General features: G+C 47.4%; 1 protein-coding gene and 1 long non-coding RNA gene across 3 annotated transcripts in view; one reads left to right on the top strand and one right to left on the bottom strand.

Annotated features, from left to right (window-relative positions):
• Nucleotides 1-20,076, top strand: part of NTRK3 (neurotrophic receptor tyrosine kinase 3) — a 216,149-nt gene that overhangs the window by 163,922 nt on the left and 32,151 nt on the right. Inside the window, exons 14-16 of one of the 2 annotated variants that reach the window (XM_064389097.1) lie at nt 3,054-3,226; nt 6,643-6,886; nt 17,545-17,619. In XM_064389097.1, coding sequence (XP_064245167.1) covers nt 3,054-3,226; nt 6,643-6,886; nt 17,545-17,619 — 492 coding nt within the window. The remainder of the gene's footprint in view (nt 1-3,053; nt 3,227-6,642; nt 6,887-17,544; nt 17,620-20,076) is intronic. The other variant, XM_064389098.1, reaches the window with a different exon arrangement.
• The window catches only part of LOC135280814 (uncharacterized), a 67,489-nt gene continuing 54,642 nt past the window's right edge, over nt 7,230-20,076 (bottom strand). The window contains exon 4 of the long non-coding RNA XR_010347639.1: nt 7,230-10,687. This is a non-coding gene — a long non-coding RNA (uncharacterized LOC135280814). The remainder of the gene's footprint in view (nt 10,688-20,076) is intronic.

The raw sequence follows: 20,076 nt of genomic DNA on the forward strand, positions 1-20,076 counted from the left end.
TAATTGTTTGATTATAGGGTTGGTAGCTGCCTATCAGTGTCAGCCCTCCCTCAGCAAGCCTGGCTCCCGAGTCTCTTCAGAGTTTCATTTGCATGTAGGCAGAAACAGCATCGGAACTTGTTTCTGTTAATTGCTACTATGAGCTTACATCTCCAGAGTGCCTTTCATCCTGCAAGATCATACAGCTCCAGCTCTGGAGCAGGGCCCTGGAATCTGGCTTCTTGCCAGCTCTGGGAGTGGCAGGGAAAAAAAATCCCTCTAATTTGGGCCACGTTATAAGTCTGAGGGGAAGAGAAAAAAAAAAAGAAAAATAAAAAAGGTAGGAATAAAGGCTTTACATATTAAGTTGAGATTTGGCTGCAATTCCTGAAGATCTCTGCCCCCAGCTGAGGCTGAGAACTACCTCCCCAGTCACTGCAGCTCAGAGCAGCAGCAGAACTCTCTGGTTAAGGGCAGCTGAGTCCACAGCCCAGAGCCTGCCTCTGCCCTGCTCTCAGGAACTCTCTCCCAGGGCCAAAGGAAGGGGCTGTGTTCCTCTCTCGCTTAAATGGACTCAGATTTTTAGCAGATCCAAAGGTTGCAGCCCTGCAGATAAACTGAGTTTTGATGTGAAGGCATGGACAAGCTTCCTGTTTTATTCAGCTTGCTTCTAAAAGCATCCTAAGAAATGCACAAGCAGAGTGTTAAGGTGACAAAGTCAAGTACTAGAAACGCTGGAGGGGCTGTGTTCAGGGCATGTCCTCTGAACACCTTATTTTTCATTTCTCTGTGGCTGCTCCATTGTGGGGATCACTCCTGTGCTGGAACCCACCTAGATGTGAGTGTACCCATTTTCACAGCCCCCCAGCAAGTTACTGGGGTCTATCATCCCCTTTTGCAGAGGGCAGATGCACAAGCAGGAAAATGAACTGAAGAGATCTGCTTTAGGTGAAGGATGGAGTTACCAACCTCTCTCCAGCCCTGTGGACAGCAGGTACCTGACTCAGAGTTAGCCCTGCTGCAGCAATAAACACATGGTGCTTGTGGAAACCTGGCCCTGAGGCTGCATAAGAGGGGATTTTCCAAGTAATATTAGAACAACTGGCACTTCATGATGACAGCTGCAACCTGCAGATGGTCAGGGACCTGCCAGAAGTTATGGAGGATTTGTGTGATGGAGACACAAAAAAAAACCACCCCAAACCTTCCTGGGAGAGTCATTCCACTGATTTTACTGAGACATCCCTTCTCTTTCTGTGGATCTGGTCTTCTTTCCCTGTTCTATCCCTTCTAGCTCCCTCATTTCTAAATGCTTGGCTGTGCAATCTTAGCAATGAGGAGGGAGTTGATAACTTTTTTTTTTGGTGTGTGATATCAACAAACTTACAATCTTAACACCTTATAAAAATGATTGTGTGTGAAGGAGATGAAACCTAAACTCACTGCAGCTTGAAATATTATGTGCAGCCACAGGAAAAGGGAGGAGAAAAGAGTGATGGGGGAAGGGACTATTTTCCTTTAGAAAATAGGGTGGCATCAACATTATGAAGATATTAAGTGACTAAAAGTAATTGGGTGCCTGAGATAAGGCTGGATGCTTTGCCATCTGCACCATGTAACTAACATTCATCTAAATATCTCTAGTTGAGCTATCCCAAATGGCAAAGAATTAAAACAAATTTATGGCATGTGAATAGCAGTTTGGGGGCAGAATCAGATGAGGCAGTGTCCTAAGGCTTGGGGAAAAGCCTCACAGCAGGCCTGCTCCAAGGGGAAAAACACCTTCTCTGGAGGCAGCAGCACCATGGGCCAGCCCAGGTGCAGTAACAGAGTGCTGGGCCCCATCCTCCATGCACAGCTTTCTGATATTTAGCATCCCTTTTTGCACATAAATTGCAGCTCAGGCCACCTCTGCTGTCTGCATGGGGAGATTCAAGGCATGGGGAAAGGGGGAAGATATATTTGTGTGTAGGTAAGGGGAGAGCTGCCCAGTGTCCCCACCACTAAAGGGCAAGTGGCACACATCAGATTGACATAGGATAGGTGGAACAAGTTTCCTTGAGTCCTTTTCAGGATTTGAGTCCTTTTCAGCTCCTGTGAGGTTGCACAGTTAAAGCCAGAATTGGTCCTAAACAGTCCTGACATGTGGAGGATAAAGAGAATGTGATGCACAACCAGCAACTCAAAACCAGACTCTTCATTTTCTTAATTTTTTAAAAAGACTGCGCTGATTCTTGTGGCCATTTCATCTTGTCAAATGGTCTGGACTTAAACTTTTTTATCAAGTTCCCTCCCTTGATAGCCTGGGATGACAACAAGCTGCTTTCAGACTAACTCTCCAATGCAACTGCACAAAGATGCACAGATAAGTCAGAACCCAACCCTGGAGAATCCTCCCTTGTCACCAGCTACAGCCACAGCAGCATCTTCATGGCAACACTGCAATGTCGAGCTGGTCCATGCCACCTGAAGCATGCAAGCTGCCTTGCAATGGCAAAACGGCATTCTCAGATTGTGGGAGATGAGATATTCTCAATAAGAATACTGATTTCAGCATCAGTCTGCCAGGGGAGTTGTTATAAACAGCAGGGAATAAAAACATGATTTTAAAAATTATGAGAAAAGACTTGACAGTGTCCTTCTTCAGAGGCAGTTTGAAAAATCCACACAATAACTGCACAGCCAGGCAAATCCATCTTCTGAATAAAGGCAGTGTAGTCAGCTATTTCAAAATAAAAGACAGATAGCAAGGACTGGCTGGCTCAGGAATTTAATAATAATGAGATATGAAGCCATTCACCCCTAGGTCACCAGTATAAATTCTGCCCAAGCTGGGAATAATTGGAAGCTATTACCCTCTGAGGCATGTTTGCTGCTGCCTAGGAAATGAGTTGGGGAGCCCAGTGGGACAGTAACTACAGGAGTGACACACAAACATGGTGCCACCAGCACAACTGGGCCAGCAGTTCCTCTGCCCTCCCTTCCTCATCAGCTCCTCGCAGATGCTGTGACCCCTTTGTCGTGGTTTTCCCCCAGCTGAGCCCACTCTGTGTGCGTGTGTGTGTGCATTCCAGGCTCTGAAAGACCCCACGCTGGCAGCCCGCAAGGATTTCCAGCGGGAGGCAGAGCTGCTCACCAACCTGCAGCACGAGCACATCGTCAAGTTCTACGGCGTCTGCGGGGACGGCGACCCGCTCATCATGGTCTTCGAGTACATGAAGCACGGGGACCTCAACAAATTCCTCAGGTGCGTGGGAATGAGGGCATGGGAAGTGCTGTGGGGCTGCAACAGCCTCGGGGAAACTTGCTCTAGCTCAGTGGTACACCAATGGTGTCATTATTCAGTGGGGTGAGAAGAGAGAGATGGTTGTTCCAAGGGCAGCTTGGAGGAGGTGATGGTACTCACCAGATTTTGGGCTTTGGTAGCCCTATCCCAACATTTTCCATTAGGTAATCTCAGGAGATGTGGGAACCAGGGTTTTCTTCTCCCACCTGAGCAAGCTGGAAGCTGCAGGAAGCGTGGCTGTGATCCTCCTCTGCCCTGTGGGGACGGAAGGACATGAAGCCACAGCTGTCAGCAGCTCCAAGTCCTGCACACCCAGCAAAGCCATGTGCCACTGAAGCAGGAAGGCCACTTGCCATCCCTCCCTCAGCCACTGAGCTCCTGCTTCAACAGCACAAGAACCAAAATATTCCTTTGAGAAATTGGTTGGTGTCCTTGATCTGATTTACATTCTGGGTGTTTATTGGTCACTGGTTCTCATTCCTGCATTCAGAAAAGACCTGAGAAATGTTTGAGGAGTCTCAGGCAGTACCTGTGGGGTTCATCCCTGTTCCCTGGTCCCTAACCTGTGGCACCAGGCTACTCATGAAGTCAGGCAAGGCCTGAAGAAACGCTGTAATTACCTTCTCTGTCTCTAGAGAGATGCAAATTACCAGAACCCCCAGTGCTCTCCATCCTCATTCAACCATTTCATCAGCCTGAGGCAGATCACTCGTGTGCTCTGTATCCACCAGCAGCTAGGGCCAGGGAGCAGCTGTGGGAGGATGTTTATGGTGCTCTTCTGCCACAAAACAGAAATTCCACTCTGAAACCTGCGTGCAAGTGGAGTGGTACTTACCTCTTGAAATAATTAGTAGTTTTATTTCCCAATATTTAGAAAATTGGACCCTTGATATTTTCCTGTTTTGACTGCTAAGTGTGAATATGATTGCAGGGAGAACAAGAATCTTGTGCACGGCAGGTCTAGCTGTGGGGTTGGGATACAGTCACTGACTATTTTTCTACCAACACAGTTTCTGACCAGGAAGCACAAGTTTTTCCATGAGGTTTTCACTTCTAAGCAATCACCCACACCAGAAGAATATAAGAAAAGATCCTAGAGATTTCTTCTTTCCTCTACCAAGTAGTGCCAACCTGTCTCCATCTTCTTTGGGGCATTCACGGGGCAGTGGGTGAGCTGGGAACATTCCTGCATTGATTTTCACCCTCATTTTGGTATAGTTGTGGGTAGATTGAATTGGATTTTATGGTCAGTCCCTGTCTCAAGCTCTGGATAGGTCCAAGACATCTTTGTCAAGGGAGGACGAGTGAAGTCTGTTGGCTTTACAGAGCTCCTCAGACCCACATTCAAGGGGGAGCAGCCTTGCTTACCTGGGACCTTCTTTTGTCATACCTGGAAGCCTCAGCAACCTCTTAGCAGCAGCAGATTGAACTCTGCCACCAGCATGAAACCAGGAGCTGGGCTGAAAGGGTGTTTTAACCCAGATTGGTGATGCAGTGTTAAAGACAGTGCCTCAGCCTTGTGACTGAAGGCAGGCAGTCTGCAAAAGAGGCCTAGAGATGCTGTTCTTCAACTGCTTCACAAAGAAAAACTCAAAATTGACCTATCCTTTTCCCTGGCAGAACCAGCAACCTTATTTCCTTAGAGGAGTCGGATATTACAGCTGAGGAACAGCCTCTCTCACTGCTCTAGTTAACCTCCCAAAGAGTACAGTGCAAAAGAGGCTCTCTCAGTGTCTCAGAAAGATGTCGTGTGCCACTGCCTGATGGAACTGCTTCACTCAGCAGAGTGTTTCTAAGGCTGAAATCATGCTGGAGCCATGGACCCCTCACTCCCATGTGCCAGCTCTTTCTTGGGACGTGTCTGAGAAACACTCATGCCTGGTTAAATTCATCTCCAGTCTCATTGGAAAAGAAAGCTTGTTGAATTATCTTTGGCCTTTATGAAGGAAAAGAAACTTTTCTAGGTGTGTGGTCCCTGGGACTGCAGCTTCTCATCTTCCAGCTGTGTTTAGCTGCCAGCTTCTCCTTCCTGTGCAGCCTTGGAAAAAGCAGCTCTGTGCTCCTTTGCCTGCATGCTGGAATGTGGTAGGCAGTGAAAAAGCCCTTTGTGTCCCAAAGGAAGATGGCTTTGGGGACAAGGGAGTTAGACCCTACAAAGAGGCACTCAAAATGCAGAAGGAAATGTCATATGGAAAGAGTTTGGGGTTTGTCAGGTAAGGTGTCTGCTGGTGGGGAATGGAGGCTGCAAAGGTTGATGATGCAAAGCTGCTTGGAATCCCTCAGAAAGCAGCAGTTTTTATCATGGAATAATTCACCTAGCCCACAGCAGGAGACAATGACGCCGAGACACTGAAGGCCGGGGAACCTGGGAGTCTGTAACACACAGATGGACTTTTCCTAGTTTAACTGCAGAAATTGGAAAAACAGTAAAATGGAAGAGGCTCACTTTAGACCCAGTTTCCTAGAGAAAAGCACAATAAATAAATTCCCCTCAGTGTTATTAGACCTTTGTGTGCTTCCCAGAGAACAGAGAGTTTTAGTGGCCTGAAACATTAACTGGTGTGGCAAGGGGAAGCGCCAGGATCAGCAGGTACCAGCTGTGTCAGTGGTGGCATGTGCTGGCGTGGCTCCTCGTGCCTCCCAGGGCCACCACTCTGGTGGTGCCACAAGAGACCCTGCTGTCTGCACCAGGGCAGGCTGCAATGGTGCTGTCCTGCCTCAGAAAATACTGATAGAAATGGTCTTGGCATGGGAAAATACAGGCATGGCCTTCCAGGGAGCATCCCTAGGAATGATGTGCATGGGAGTCTGCCTGCAGGTTGGGTGGGGGGAAAGGCTGGGTGTTCCTGGCACAACCCCCCACTGCCTTGGGGTCTGCAGTGACCACATCTGCTCACTAAGGGTGTCCATCACTTCCTCCTGTTCCTTTGGTGACTGATTTTCCAGCTTTTGTTTCCTGCCAGAAGCAGTTTTGAAGTAGGTGTAACAGCACATTGCCATTATAGACCCGCTCTGCAGTCTGCAATAAGTTGTTGCCATTTGTTGTTAGCTCAAACAGGCGACAGGCTTTGTCAGACAATTTGCAGAGTTCTGGTGTTCCCCTTCGTGTGAAGCAGCACCACAGTCGGACTGTCGTGGGACAGGAAAGGAATTTCAGAAGAGGAAGCCAGAATGGTCATTTTTTCCCCCAAAGCCTCAGCCTCCTGGTTTTTCTTAAGCCTTTCTCTGTTCCTTTCCACTGGAGCTGTGTGTCTGTCCTCACAGTGCAGAGCTGAGAGCTGGTCCCCACCCAGCAAGAACAGATCCTCTGTGGGATTCCTGTCTCCTGGTCACTCCTGAGACCCAACTCTGTGCTTTTTGCTCTTTCTTCCCTCTAGGGCACACGGCCCAGATGCTATGATCCTCGTGGATGGGCAGCCTCGACAAGCCAAAGGGGAGCTAGGGCTATCCCAGATGCTCCACATCGCTAGCCAGATCGCCTCTGGAATGGTGTACCTTGCCTCCCAGCACTTTGTCCACAGAGACCTGGCCACCAGGAACTGCTTGGTCGGAGCCAACCTGCTGGTGAAGATTGGAGACTTTGGGATGTCAAGAGATGTCTACAGCACTGATTACTACAGGGTAAGGCAGCTGCAGTGGCACGCTGATGCTCAGAGCAAAGGGAGATGGGAAATGTTACAGTAAATCAGTTTTTGGAGCCCTTGGGCTCGTTTGCCTGGTTATTATCTCACTGAAACACGTGCACAGAAGTTGATCAGGCATCCCTAAACCACTGTCCTTAATCCTGCTCAGTCCTGGCCATGCTTGTAGTTCAGACACCCATGCAGATGCCTACACACAGATTTTGTGATACCCCAGCACACAGTCACACGCTTTTGGATGGCTCTGAAATCATTCCATCCTTACTGCCTATTTTTATTCCTTGTTTTTTGAAGACATTGACAAATTAAAGGTAATCCAGAGAGATGATAAATACCACAGGCTGTGACCTCTGGTGTTAGATTAAAGAAACTTAATACAGGGACCCAGACAGAAGGCAACTGAAAGACTGACTGATAAGTGCATAAAATATGGGAGAGAAAATAATAGTCAATTTAGGTTTGACCTCAGAACATTTTTTTTTCCAGCAGGGTCATAATTTAAACAATGGAATAATTTGCCAGGGGTAGGCTGCTGAAAGCCTGTCATTAAAGAAGTTCAGGAAATAACTAGACAAAAACGCTTGGGTTTAGCATAGAGGCTAATCCTGTACTCATCTCTGGGGAGAGACTCAATGAGCCAGGAGTGCCCTTCCAGCCTTTTCTCCTGTGATTTGTGCTCACACTGTTCCCTTGTCTTGCACACTCCCTCTGTACCTGTCTGCCCTGTCCTGCCTGCCTGATGGCAGCGTCCCTGGGGGAACAGCATCTTTCCCTTCCCAGCTGCAGGAGAAATGTGATGTGAGAACTGTTTGGAGTACACTGGAGTAGGAGTTTGTCTCTGGACCATCCACCATCAGGGAAGGGCTTCTCAGGCTAGGGAGCCATGGTTTCTAGCCTCATGCTTGCAGAGGAGCTGATTTATTTCTGCTTACAATATGTATGTTTGGCATGGAGGATGTTTTCTCCCAGCTACCCAGAAAGGAGTGGCTTATTGTCTTGATCAAATTCAGGAATTTTTCATGATGTGAGGGCTGCCAAGTGCAGTTACTGTGCTGGGGAGGAGGGAAAACATGATTGGATTTGTGCTGAGATGTATCACCTCTCCCAGGCCAGAACACTGGATTGCCGCTGGGTTTAATTACCAGTGAGAGAACCAATCTTCACTGTGCAGCAGAAAAGCCCATGCTGGGAAAAGGTCTCAGTGCAGTTACTGGTCAGTGATGAGGAAAGAGAGATGATGTGGTCCCATAACTGCTGAAACTTCAGGAAGGAATGAGTAGGAAAGAGAAGAGCCCGAGGAGGATGAGAAGCAGAACATGTGATTACTCAAGTTCTTGCCTGCCTTCTTCCCTTCAGCCCTGCTAATCCTGCCCCAACCACAGGCAGTGTCACACTGCTGGACACAAATGTGCTCTTGCAGCACCAAGAGCCCTCTGTGCAAGGGGAGAATTGCTGCTGTTGCCACAGCTGGGAGGGCTGAGATGATCTCCACAGGCCAGCTCATTGTCGTGGGATTTTTCGTCTTCTCTGTGGTGGTGTCCTGTAGCCCTCATCCTGTCTGTGCAAAATGCTTTGCTGAGGACTGCTCCGTGCTGTCTCATGCAGTGTCCTAAGGCTCTTTATTGAAATTTTCTCTGCATACACAAATTACCAAATGTTACTAAAGTAGTAAAGATTTATCACCTACTTACCAGAGCAAGAAATGAGTTTCAGACCATCACAGACTTTTGTTCTTGGCTGGTTTTTCTTTCTTTGTTGTCACTTACTTTCAGTATGTTTAAAACTTTTGATCATGAAGTTAATTCTCTGTTATCTCTGTTAAAGTCCAAAGCAGGTTTCTAGCAAAATAAGGTTCTGGTTGCACTTATTTACACTGGTGGCATGAGGGGCAGAGGGTTTACATCACCTTCCCAAGGCCAAACCAGGAACTGGTGACAGAGCTGGGAAGCCTCCCGGGGCCAGCAAAGAGCAGAATTCCAGGTGTCCTTCAACCCTCCTCCAGCCACAGTCCAACCACACTCCTCCCAGAATATGAGCAAACAAGCTCAAGTGGGAGAACCAAACTGCTCCTTGCTCTCAGCTATGAAAACTGGAGATTTGGCTGAAGAGTTGAACTTCCAAAGTCTTCAGTTCTGCCCCTGGTCACATCCATGATCTGCCTGATGACATTTCCAAGTCTGTTTCCCAGTGTTTGTGCATGGCAGCTTTCCCCTTTAGACAGCTGCCATTGCCAGCAGTGGGACCCAGAGCAAAGTTCTGCTTCAGCTGGTTCTAGAAAATCCTGCCTGGTGTGTCCAAGCTACAGCCCTGGGAGAAGCTGTAATTTGTCATCTTCTGGAAACACAGGGAGAAATCCCCCCCGCAAGCTGCCACAAAGTGACAGGGCTGGAGATCTCTGCACTCTCTTCAGTCTGCTGGGTCCCTGTGTTTGCTCCTGCCCAGGCCCTGCAAGCCTGGATAACTGGGTATGTGGATGTATTACTGTGTTCCAGACTGAGGATTAGTTCCTAGCCGTTTCCTTTCTTTCCCATTTTTTAATCTTTTAAGACAAAGAAAGTACACCATCTGGCTCCTGCATTTGTGGGATGCAAAATTACTTTAACAAAGGTGAACTGATTAATTTTCTGTTACACATTTGGGTACAGAAAACAAATATTTGCGTAACAAAAACAGCAGAGGGGCTTCTTCCCCCTCTTTGCAAGCTCTCCATGCTCTGCCTGAAGACTGATGCATCCTTCTCCTCCTCCATCACAGAGGGATCCCATCAGTTGTTGCCTTTTAACCTCCTTTAGAGAAGAGAGGATGGACAGAAAATGATTGTGGAGGTGGAAGTGGAGGGGGGAGCTGGAGCAGCATCTGAGTGGAAAGCGGAGGAAAGTGGAGGAACTGGGGAGAAGTAGCCCAGCTTCTGAGAGAAGAGGGAAGGAGGGGCTGCTGAAGGAGCATTTCTGTGCTGTGTTGTGTAACGTGCTGTGCAATCTTTGGTGTGGGTCTCTGTGGGAAGGCGGGATGGAATATATCCACACTGGAGAGGAAAGGTTTGGGCGGATTTCATTTTCCTTGTTGTTTTCTCTAAAAAACGGTGTGAGTAGGCGATTTTTTTTAGGTATGACTCAGGACTGTGACAGCAGGTGGTGGGACGGTGCAGGTCAGGGACATTGTGCCTCAGCCAAGCTGAGGGTGGCATGGAGACTGCAGCAACTGAGGCACAGGGTGCCTGCCCAGTGCTGTCCTGGAGGATGTCTCGGTGGCTCTGGGGGACTGTCAGAGCTGGGGGCATCACCAGGGCTGAGATCAGAATCCCCAGCTGCTCTCTCACCCTGCACACTGGGGTTTGGTTGCTCCAAGAGCCCTTCTGTGGCTCTTGACCCACCCAAATTCCAGCAATACCAAAATAATTTTCCATTTTCCCCCCCAAATATGTCATTCAGCTTCAAAACAAAATCACGTGGCAGCTGTCCAGGGACAGGGCAGTATTTCTTCATCTTCAGATGAGAACACAGTCTTAAATTGTAGTCAAGACTCCTCAATAACTCCCAAGGTGATGTCCTGAGATGGGTGGGACATCAGCAGTGAAGTCACATGCCAAAGAGAGGAAGGATTTATGTAGGCATTAAGCCACATGAAGACATTCCTCTGTCCATATTTCCTCTGTCCTAGTCTTCTGGCATCCTGCTCCAAATCCTGGGCTGGGCTTGACACTTCTTAGGGATTTAGCTCTATCCTTTCACAGAGATCAGTCCTGAGAGTTCTCCTGGTCATTTCATCATGCAGAGCACACCTGATTGCCAAATAAAAGACATGTGCAGGGCTTGAAAAGGGCTCTGTAATGTTTTTTAATTATTATTTTTATTTATTTCTAGCAATGCAGAGATAATCATAATGACAAAAATGCTCCCTGTTTCTGTGTCCTCACCGCTCTGGAGCATTGTTTGGATTTGGGAGAAACAAGGTTTGCAGGAAGAAGCAATATCTTTTAATAGAACACACTATATTGTTGGAAGGAGGAGAAAGAATGAACTCTCTGAGTTCTTTCTTTTTTATAGTTATTTTCTGTTGTATCAATTGGTTTAATAAAATATTAATATCTCTTCCCATGAACCTTGGTTCTCACACCCTTAGACCATCAGAACCAAAATATTTCTGCTATGACTTTGGCCTCAGGTTAGTGTTCCTTAAAAAGTCTGGGATCCCTCCTCCTCTGAAACATGAAGGTTTATTGTGTAAACAATTTATTTCCTCTCTTTCTTTAAAATGGCCAGCAAAACTCCCATATTCTTGATAATTTTCAGTACCCATTTAAGGTTGCTTTCTGATGATCATCTCCCATCTTGGCCATCTCTTACTTTTCCTCTGCCATTTAAGATTTAAGATGCAGCCAGTTATTTTTCCAGTGCAGTTTCCATGTGTGAAATAGGTCACTGAGGTTTAGCAGCTGCCTGGGTCGTGCTCCTTTGGAGGCTCATCCAGCATGGTGGATAAGATAACAGACAAGCCCTGCATTGAAGCTGTATTTAGTCTGACCCACAGTCTTCTCCACAGAGGGCTCCAAGATAATCACACCATCACTGGTGCTCTGTTCCCAGCAGCTCTGAACTGCTCCTGTGGATCCCTCAGCTGCACAACACCCACTGTCAGCCCCCTGCTGCTTTCTTTGTGGTTTTGCTGTGCAGCTCTTGCAGTGTGTGTGCAGCAGGAGAGGTGGATCACAGCACAGGGGAACTGCTGCCCAGCCCTGTCAGCACCAGGATGGAGCCCTGTGATGAGTGTGCTGGGGCTCTGAACCATCACCTGCTAGGGGACATGCCAACAGGCACAGGGGAGGAAAACTCCCTCTGAATTTCTAGCTGGGATGTGGCACTGCCTCCCTTTGGGAGGGAAATAAGCTGCCACTCTCAGGTTTTATGGTAGACGCAGAGTACACTGGCTGTAAGTCAGCTCTGGACAGAGATTGAGCCAGGCTGTGCACTCAGAGAGTGTCCTCAGGCTCAGCTCAGTGCCGATGGGTGGGGGGAACAAGCTCAGTCCCTGGCCAAGCTGGCCGTTGGGGGGATCTCTTGTAGAAGGTACAATGTGTGTGTCACATTCAGCTTCACAATCAGCACCATTCCCAGCACCTCAGTGCTGTGCAGATGCACCTGTGCACCAGCTTTCCCTCTTCTAGCCCTTCTCTGAGGAGGAAAATGCGATATGCTGCTCTCTCAGCATCCTTTCTGCTCAGGTTTTGGGAAGGTTTCATATCTATAAGTGTGTGTTCTACTAGGAAGAGGACTTAGAAGTGAAAAGTGTTTTAATTTTCTCCTTCTTAGCTGGGATTATGGAAATATATCTTGCTTTGTCAGACCTACAAGAGTAGGGGAAAAAAAGTCTCATAGTGACCTGGAGATGTGACTGATAGATGTGCCAGCCAAGCAGAGCCACAATCTTCCTATGTGCAAGAGCCTGTGTTTGAAAGTATTACATGCCCTTCTCAACATCTGTTTATGCCGTGTATCCCATCACCCCAACCCCTGATTTATTTCTTTCCTTGTTCTTATTGCCATCACTCCTCCTAGATGACTCTGTCTGCCTCTTTAGGTGCGGGTGGCTCATGCCATGGTGCCTCACAACTGCCCTGACTGGGGTTTTTTGGGGCAGAGAAACCAGATTCCTCCTAAGCTGCAGTAGGGTTGGCGAGGGGAGGTGAGGGAATGGCTCAATGTGGGTGTGTGGGTGAAGTGTCTCTGTGCCTGTCCTGGTGTGCTCTGCGTGCAGGAAAAGTCAGTGTGATATTGAACGTGCTGGTCTTTGATATCTCTGTGGCTCCTATAAAAACCTCTGCAAATTGAATTTGTGGCACAGCTCCTTATCTCCTGAAAGGAAGATGTAACAGCATCATCTTGTGTTTTAGCCAGACATTTTCCCTCAACACTTCCCCATTTCTACACTGAGGGAAAAACAAATGTTGAGTCTTTTTCTTTTTTTTTCTCCTGTTTGAAACCTTAAGAGCCCTTCACACAAAGCAGCTCAAGTGCAGAAGAATTAATTGGGGAAATTAGGTTGTGCTGTATTCCTGGCATTTCCTCAGAAACGGTAATTGCCCTAATTCTCCACCCTGTCAAGACCTGCACCCGCACCCTGTTTTCTCCCTCCCCTTTTCCTCGCTGTCTACCTGTTGTTCTCCTGCTTGAGTTGCTGTTTTCATGCTGTTGCCATTTATTTCATTCCAGTAATGAGAGGGATGTGGCAGGTGAAGAGCTCTCACAATCTGGTGACATCTTCTTTGAAGCACAGGCACAAAAGAGCGGTTTGTTTTTGGGAGATAAAAACTCCCTGTTCTGGTACTTGACCTCCACGCTCACCTCTTCTCCTGCTTGGGATATGTTGCTGCTGTCATTGCAAGTCATTTGGCTCAGAATTTTTGTTTAATGCAGTCTCAATATTCACCTAAACACTGACCTCCAGCTAAATCCCTGTGTTCCCCCAAACCCTCACACACCTACCGAGAGCTTATCAAACTTAGGATCTTTCAATCAAAGCTCAGCCCCATTTCCCAGGCATTTGAATTGAGGTTTTTGATTTCTCCCAAACATCAGGCTGAGATCCAGAGGGCTTGGAGTTCAAAGCCTTTCATTTTAGCTTCCTGATGGTTTTTAACCTTGCATTTGCAGAGGTCAAAGACATAGCCAAACAGGGAGGAATTTTTTATTGTTCAGTATTTCCCAACCTAAAACACCTGAGGATGTCTATGACAAGTTTGGATTCAACAGAGACAATTCTTCCAGTCCATGTCCATTCTGACTGGACTTTGGCTGTTCTTAAAAGCTGTCCAGGCTGATCTCTGCTTTCCTGGGATCTGGGGAGAGTCCTGGGAGTAACCATGCCAGAGCCATCACTGTGGTAGTGACACCATCCCCAGAAGTTAGTGTCAGTCCAGTTCAGAAAGCTGGGGCTGTTTCTCAATGCAGCCAAACTACCCAAGCCTGTCACCTCTGCTGTAAAAACTTGAAATAACAAATTTCCTGCAGAGAAGTTCAGGAACATTTTCCTTTAAAGCAATTCCCTTTGCATAAAACTTTACTATGGAGGGCAGGACTCTTTTCTATTTTCAGTGTTCTTTGGCTACAGCCAACATATCTAGAGAGGTAAGAGAAGCTACTTGTGATCCCCATCCATCCTTGAGTAGTTTTTTCCCTCCCCCTGACTATGAAATTGTTTTTCTTTCCCTTATTTTAATTTGTTTTGTGTGGTTCCCAACACCTGCTAGAGGTTGCCTGCATGCAGTGTGCTCGCTTCCTTCTCCTATCCCCAGCTGGAACATCCCATTAGCCTGAAAGCTGTGACAGACAAGGAAAAGAACTCAATGCCTCCTTTTAAGCAAGATAGACTCTCCCTTTGTGGAGATCCATCCACAGTGTGTTTCACTGTGGTGTCACCAGAAACAAGGAAGGATTTTGTACACAGTAGGTCAGATACACACTGATGGTTCTGGGTTTTTTCAAGGTGGGTACAAATTTAAACTATATTTAAATTTAAACTGATTTAAACTGCAGCTAGAGCATAAAAAGGTAGAGAACCTTATTCCAGCATATTATTCCAGCTTCCTGATTCCAGCACCAGAAAGAGTGTGGGTCATGAAGTGTTCATGCCTTGGGAGGAGCACTGCCACTTACAGTCCAGTGAGACTGGAATGTGCAAATCTAAAATCATCCCCTCTCATCTTGTCTAGGTTATTAAACCCATTTCCTCACTGCAGTCCAGCTGGCTACTGGCCTCCTCCTGCCTTCCCACCTGCAGAACCATGATCTCAGCTCTCCTTTACCAAGGGTGTAGCCAAGAGATCTTTTGTGTAGTGACACGCTGATCAAGAAAGGTGGGGAGCACCCCCAAACCCTCGTGTAATCAGCAAAGAAACTGGAGGCAGAGAAGTTATAAGCCAATTTAGTGAGACCATGAATAAATTATGCTTTGCTTCATGACAAACTGAAGGCCTCCCTGAAAAAATTAAAATGCAAGTATCTTCATCAACATCCCTAATTAAGATGCTTGTATGGAAGGAAACCACTCCTTTTCTTTTTTCCAGCTGATTCCTGCATGGTCAGAGTTTCCCCAGGCTTTCCCCTCCTGATCCCCCCATTTTCATAGTCCTGCCTCTCCCAGCCCCAGCGAGCTCCTTCTACCCCCCAGCTGGATGGAGAAAGGCCCTATTTGCAAGCAGCTTTAATACCCAGGCTGTTTAGGGCTGGGCTGTCAAAGGGAGCGTGTTCAATGTACAATCAAGGGGCAACGATGCACAAAATTGCACACACACACGAAATGGGAATCTTTTCTCAGTGCGTGTTGAGCTTTGAACGCTTAAGTGATTCCACCTCTCTCTTCCCCATCCAATTATGTGGGCGACACATGATAAGATTGCTAAAGGCATTAGTGAGGGAAATCTTTATACTGCCTAATCAATAGTGTTCTGCTCAGCAGAAGGCATCTCCCCACTCTGGCCTCAGCCTTGCTCCTTTTTGCCTTCTGAAAGCACCTGAAGTTCACCTCCTCTCTATTTGGGCTGTAGAGACCAAGAGTTAAAGCAGAAGTGTATCTGTTGAGAATGGTTGTAGTTAAAGAGTTTCTTTCTGGCTTTAAAAAACCCAACAAAACAAAACAAAAAACCGAACAAATACATATATAGAGAACCCTGCCAAACTCACATGTCAGGGTTTTTGGAAATGAATGCCGTGTAGGCCAGAGGGACCTTCTGCCCCTTTCTGGTGTATGGTCCTTACAGGAACGGCCAAAAACCTTATAAGCAAAGGAGCTGGATGATAATTTTTCTGAGCATCACTGAGGCAAGACGCCAGATTTTATGGGCCACTAGACAGATCCAATATAGCAAATCCTCTGTTCCACTGTGGATTCTGAGACCAAATTATCAATTAATGTGAAGCATTAAAAAATCCAAATCCCTTTTAGTTCCCTGCAGTCATTAGTGACAAGATACAATATCTATAGCCCAAATGCTTTGCCAGCATCCCCTGGCAGCAAGGCAGAAACTTCACTCCTATTTTTTCCAACATATATAAAAAACCATATGAGATCAGTGGTTTTTACTCTCAAATTCAGCTGCCTCTACGTATTTACTTAGATGGAGAAATAAATCAGGTTTGGGTTACTCTCCGGGTTAGTTATTTGTTATTGGAATAAATGCATGGTAATAGATCTGACAGAGGGAGATGTTTCCCTTTCAGATCTGTGTTTGAGGTAGAATTTGCTTTGTTCTGCACTATATTATATTGATGTTTTTCCCCCACTGCTGGATGACTTCATTTGCTCTACTTCTTTCCAACATCCGTGCCTCTGCCACAGCTGGCTTTAAGATGCAGTTTTATGCACAGACTTCTCTTTTGTTTTCCCCCAACTGTAACGCAGAGGCAATTTAAACAACCATCATGAAACAATTTTCTAAGCCTTTCCTCCCCACAATTCCTACCTCAACTTTTTGGGAAGGGAGGTGAGTCAGTCATCCAATGGGCAATTCCCCAAGCAGAATGAGCTGTCAGCTACATTCAGCAGCTCAGTTTCCACTGCTGACGCAGGGTGGGCAAGTGCCCAGGGCAATGGCAGCTGGACACACCCTGAGGCCATATTTTGGGTATTTCCCAGGCAGTTCTCAGCCTGAGTTCCTCAGTAACACAGACAGAAGTGTACCCCCAAACCACTGTGTTCACCAACTGCCTTTCCATCTTGGGATTTTGTCCTAGTGGGAACACAAACATCTCACTGGAAAGTCAGCAGACTTTATGCCTCTCATTCACTCCTAATGTGCTCACTGAGATCCCTACCCCTTTTCCTCTTTCTTATTTCTCCAAATCTTTCCTACTTTGCTGCAGAGGAAAATGTAGTGCTGTATTTCCTGGCACAGAATTTTACTTTCCCTATCCCTTTCTAAACTTCAGTTTTCGGATGGCTGGCAGGTTTGTGGGTGATTTGAAGCTGTAGGATCAGCTATTTTCTTCCCCAACCTGTGACAGTACTGATGGGACAAAGACTTTTGGGCCAGTGTAGGGTAATATGTGAGGTGCTTCACTGGGACATTTGGCCAACAATACCCTTAACTGTGGTTGGCCTGAGCTTGTTCAGTGAAGACATCAGGCCTGGGCCTTATTCTGCTGGCAGAGGCAGATGAGTCCCTGCACCATGCTCAGGAGGGCTGGCAATGGACAAGAAACAGGATGCTGAAGTACCAGATACAGAGCAAGTGCTCAAGCATCCTAAAATTTCTCTTGTCTGGAGAAGAATTTTAGGTCCCTCAAGGGATGACACTCTCTGTGACCATTCTATGTGGCCTCACAGTCCAAGTAGAAGTTTCAAGAGGCTGAGTGCCCTTGACTCTTGCCCAGCTCACCCTCTCTGTGCACTGGTGCAGGTGACAATGTGGGGTGTGAGGTGGTGGCCACAGGGGCCAGAAGGTCTCACCTGCCCCACAACCTCACAGCAAAGGTTGAGTAGTGTTGGGATGTTGCAGCCAGCAAAAGACTTTTGGTTCAGTTAAAGACACACCCTTTCCCTTCTTGTCCCCTTGCTTCATCCCCCCCATCCCTCCCTCCCTCTCTCACCCTTCCCTTCTCTTTTGTTTGTCTCCTTCCCTTGTTCTCACCCATTCACTGTCAGGAAGGGCCGCGTCTGAAGGGCCAGCTCAGCACAGCGTGGCAGCGACAGAGACTGGCACCGTCGGCAGCTGCAACAGTGAGTGCATCCCAAACCCTGCAAGTGGGGGACTGGTGCTGCTTGGGCATGAAACAACACGTGGGGCTCTGGGAATAGCTCGGGTCTTGTGTGTTTGGCAGTGAAGGGGCTCTGTCTCTGATGGGACCTGCGCACGTGTCTGCTGTAGCCGCTCTCTGGGGCTCCTCTGGATGGTGAGATAATATGGGATGAATGAAGAAGTCCTCAGTGCCATCTTCCTCTGTGGGTGTCCAGGCTGTGTCTGCACTAGTGGACAGTGTGGGCTGTCCTTGACCTGTGATGGCAGCAAGTACAGCATGGTTTGTCTCTGTGCGGCTAAACCACCCCATGCCTCCAAACAGGGTGGCATTACTACTCTCTGGGACTGTCCCTGACCTGTGTTATCTTCTCAAGAGCTGCTTGGACAGTCAAACTAGCACAGGCCAGACCATTTGGGTGGTTGGATTGTCTCATGCCAGCCCCGACAGCTTTTGTGTGCTGGACACACTCTGGGTGTCTGACCGGGTGTCTGCAGCTGGGATTGAGTGGATGCACCCAACACTTCCCACTGCTGCTCCCACCCCTTGGCCAGAGCGGGGGCAGTGAGGGGTTGCTGTGAGTTTGAAGCTCTGACAGAGCAAAGGAGTTTGGTTCTGCCAAGGGTGTGGCTGATGGGAGCCGTGTGAGCTGTGTGAACCCACTGAGGGTTGGTGACACCTCTCTTCACCCTGCCCTCCTCCCACAGAGCAAAGCCAGCATCCCGTGGTGCTCTCTGCAGGATCCTCAGCTCAGTGCTCCCTCCAAGCTGCAGGGCAGCTGAGGCTGAGCTGCAGGAGCCTGGGACAGGAGCAAACATCCAACTTGCTTGTCCTGTGGGATTTTTCAGCTGGCACACAAAGAAATGCTCTGTTGATCCAGAAAGTTAGGGAGTCTTTGCTTGAGTCTGTTTTGGAAGTGGATGGAGCTAATCCACCCTAAGACACTGAACAGAGCAGTTATCACCCTTTGTAGTTTAATGCAGGAAAGTGATGGCTTCCACACATTATTTCCCAATAACTTCCCTGTGCCAGCAGCCCCAGAGATGGGCACAAATATTTGCAAAGTAGGCATGTCTGGGATAAATCACCTGGGTCCAGTTACCCCAGCCTCCCTGTGGCACTGTGAGGGGAGTTGTTTGCTCCTGGCCAGGCACAGCAGGATGAGTGTCAGAACCCCTCCTCCTGCTCCAGGGAATGCCTACAGCAGCTGAGTGGATCTTGCAAATCCTTCCTGGGGTCTGTGACAGAGCAAGGCTCTGGCACTTCCTGACTGTTGCCAGAACCAAATGAGAGTATGAGTTTAGATATTGCTGATTTTGCAGAGGATATGTCAGCAGATAAGAAGATTTGCCACTGAAAGGTGATTTTGTTACGCTTATGCCTTTCTGAACCAAAATTGAATTGTGGGGTGTGGATGGGAATTTAGTTCTAAGCACTGATGTAATTTTGTATCCTTGGCCCTGAAGGCAGTTTAAAAAAATTATTTTCCCCTGTGCCCTGACAGTATTTTGTTGCCTTTGAATCATGTCCTTATGACAGAACAGATACTGGGGCTGACCTTTGCAATGTGACATAATAATATGTGACTTCTTTATAGCTCTTTTCATTCAAAATGCTTGGCACACTATGGATCTGATCTTGCAACCACTTGCCACTGGGCCTAGCACTCACTGCTCCAAGCAATCCCTGGGGAAGCCAGAGGAGCACAGAAGTGATACACCTGCTATTACTTGCAGGATCAGGCCCTGGAGAAACGTAGCACATCTGTGAATAACCACGTTTTGGAGTGGCTGAATCTCTCGTTTATCATTTTTATTCACTATCAGAATGCCATGCCCAGCACTAACATGACAGCCTCCCCTTGGCTACAGTGTCATGGCAGGTGATGCTGGGGCAGTAGTCATAGCTATTATCTAACACCCTCTTGGTTTTGTTTTTTTTTAAATTTTTTTTCAGCTCTAAAAGGCTGTTAATTAATTAACTTTAGCTTATTCTGCACCATTTGATCCAGCAGAAATCACAGCATTTTATCTTACTAGCAAGTAGGAATTAAATAATTAAAACTACTAGGGGAAAAAGAATATTATCACTTTCCCTGGGCATCACTTCTGAAAAAAGCTTGCCCTGTACCTTCAAAAACTCCAGGCTCAGCCCCCAGGGCTTGACAAAGGGTGGGAATCCCAGATCAGTGAATGCTTGGGCTGAAAACTGCTTTATGCTCTGCTATGGCTGTTTGGAAAGGGAGGGCAGAGCCAGGTGCAGGGAGAAGAGCCCAGCAGTGAGATCCCAGACCTGCACTGTGCTGCAGGTCCCTCCCCTGCTGCTGATGTCCTCTGCCACTATAGGAAATTCCATCAGTTCTCCTGTGCCTCCTTGCCATTGTTAGAGTGATCACCAAGGAGATCCACATGAAAATAAGATTGCAAGGGACACAGTCATT

This window comes from Passer domesticus, chromosome 14 (genome assembly GCF_036417665.1).
Source record: "Passer domesticus isolate bPasDom1 chromosome 14, bPasDom1.hap1, whole genome shotgun sequence".
NCBI classification, from domain to species: domain Eukaryota; kingdom Metazoa; phylum Chordata; class Aves; order Passeriformes; family Passeridae; genus Passer; species Passer domesticus.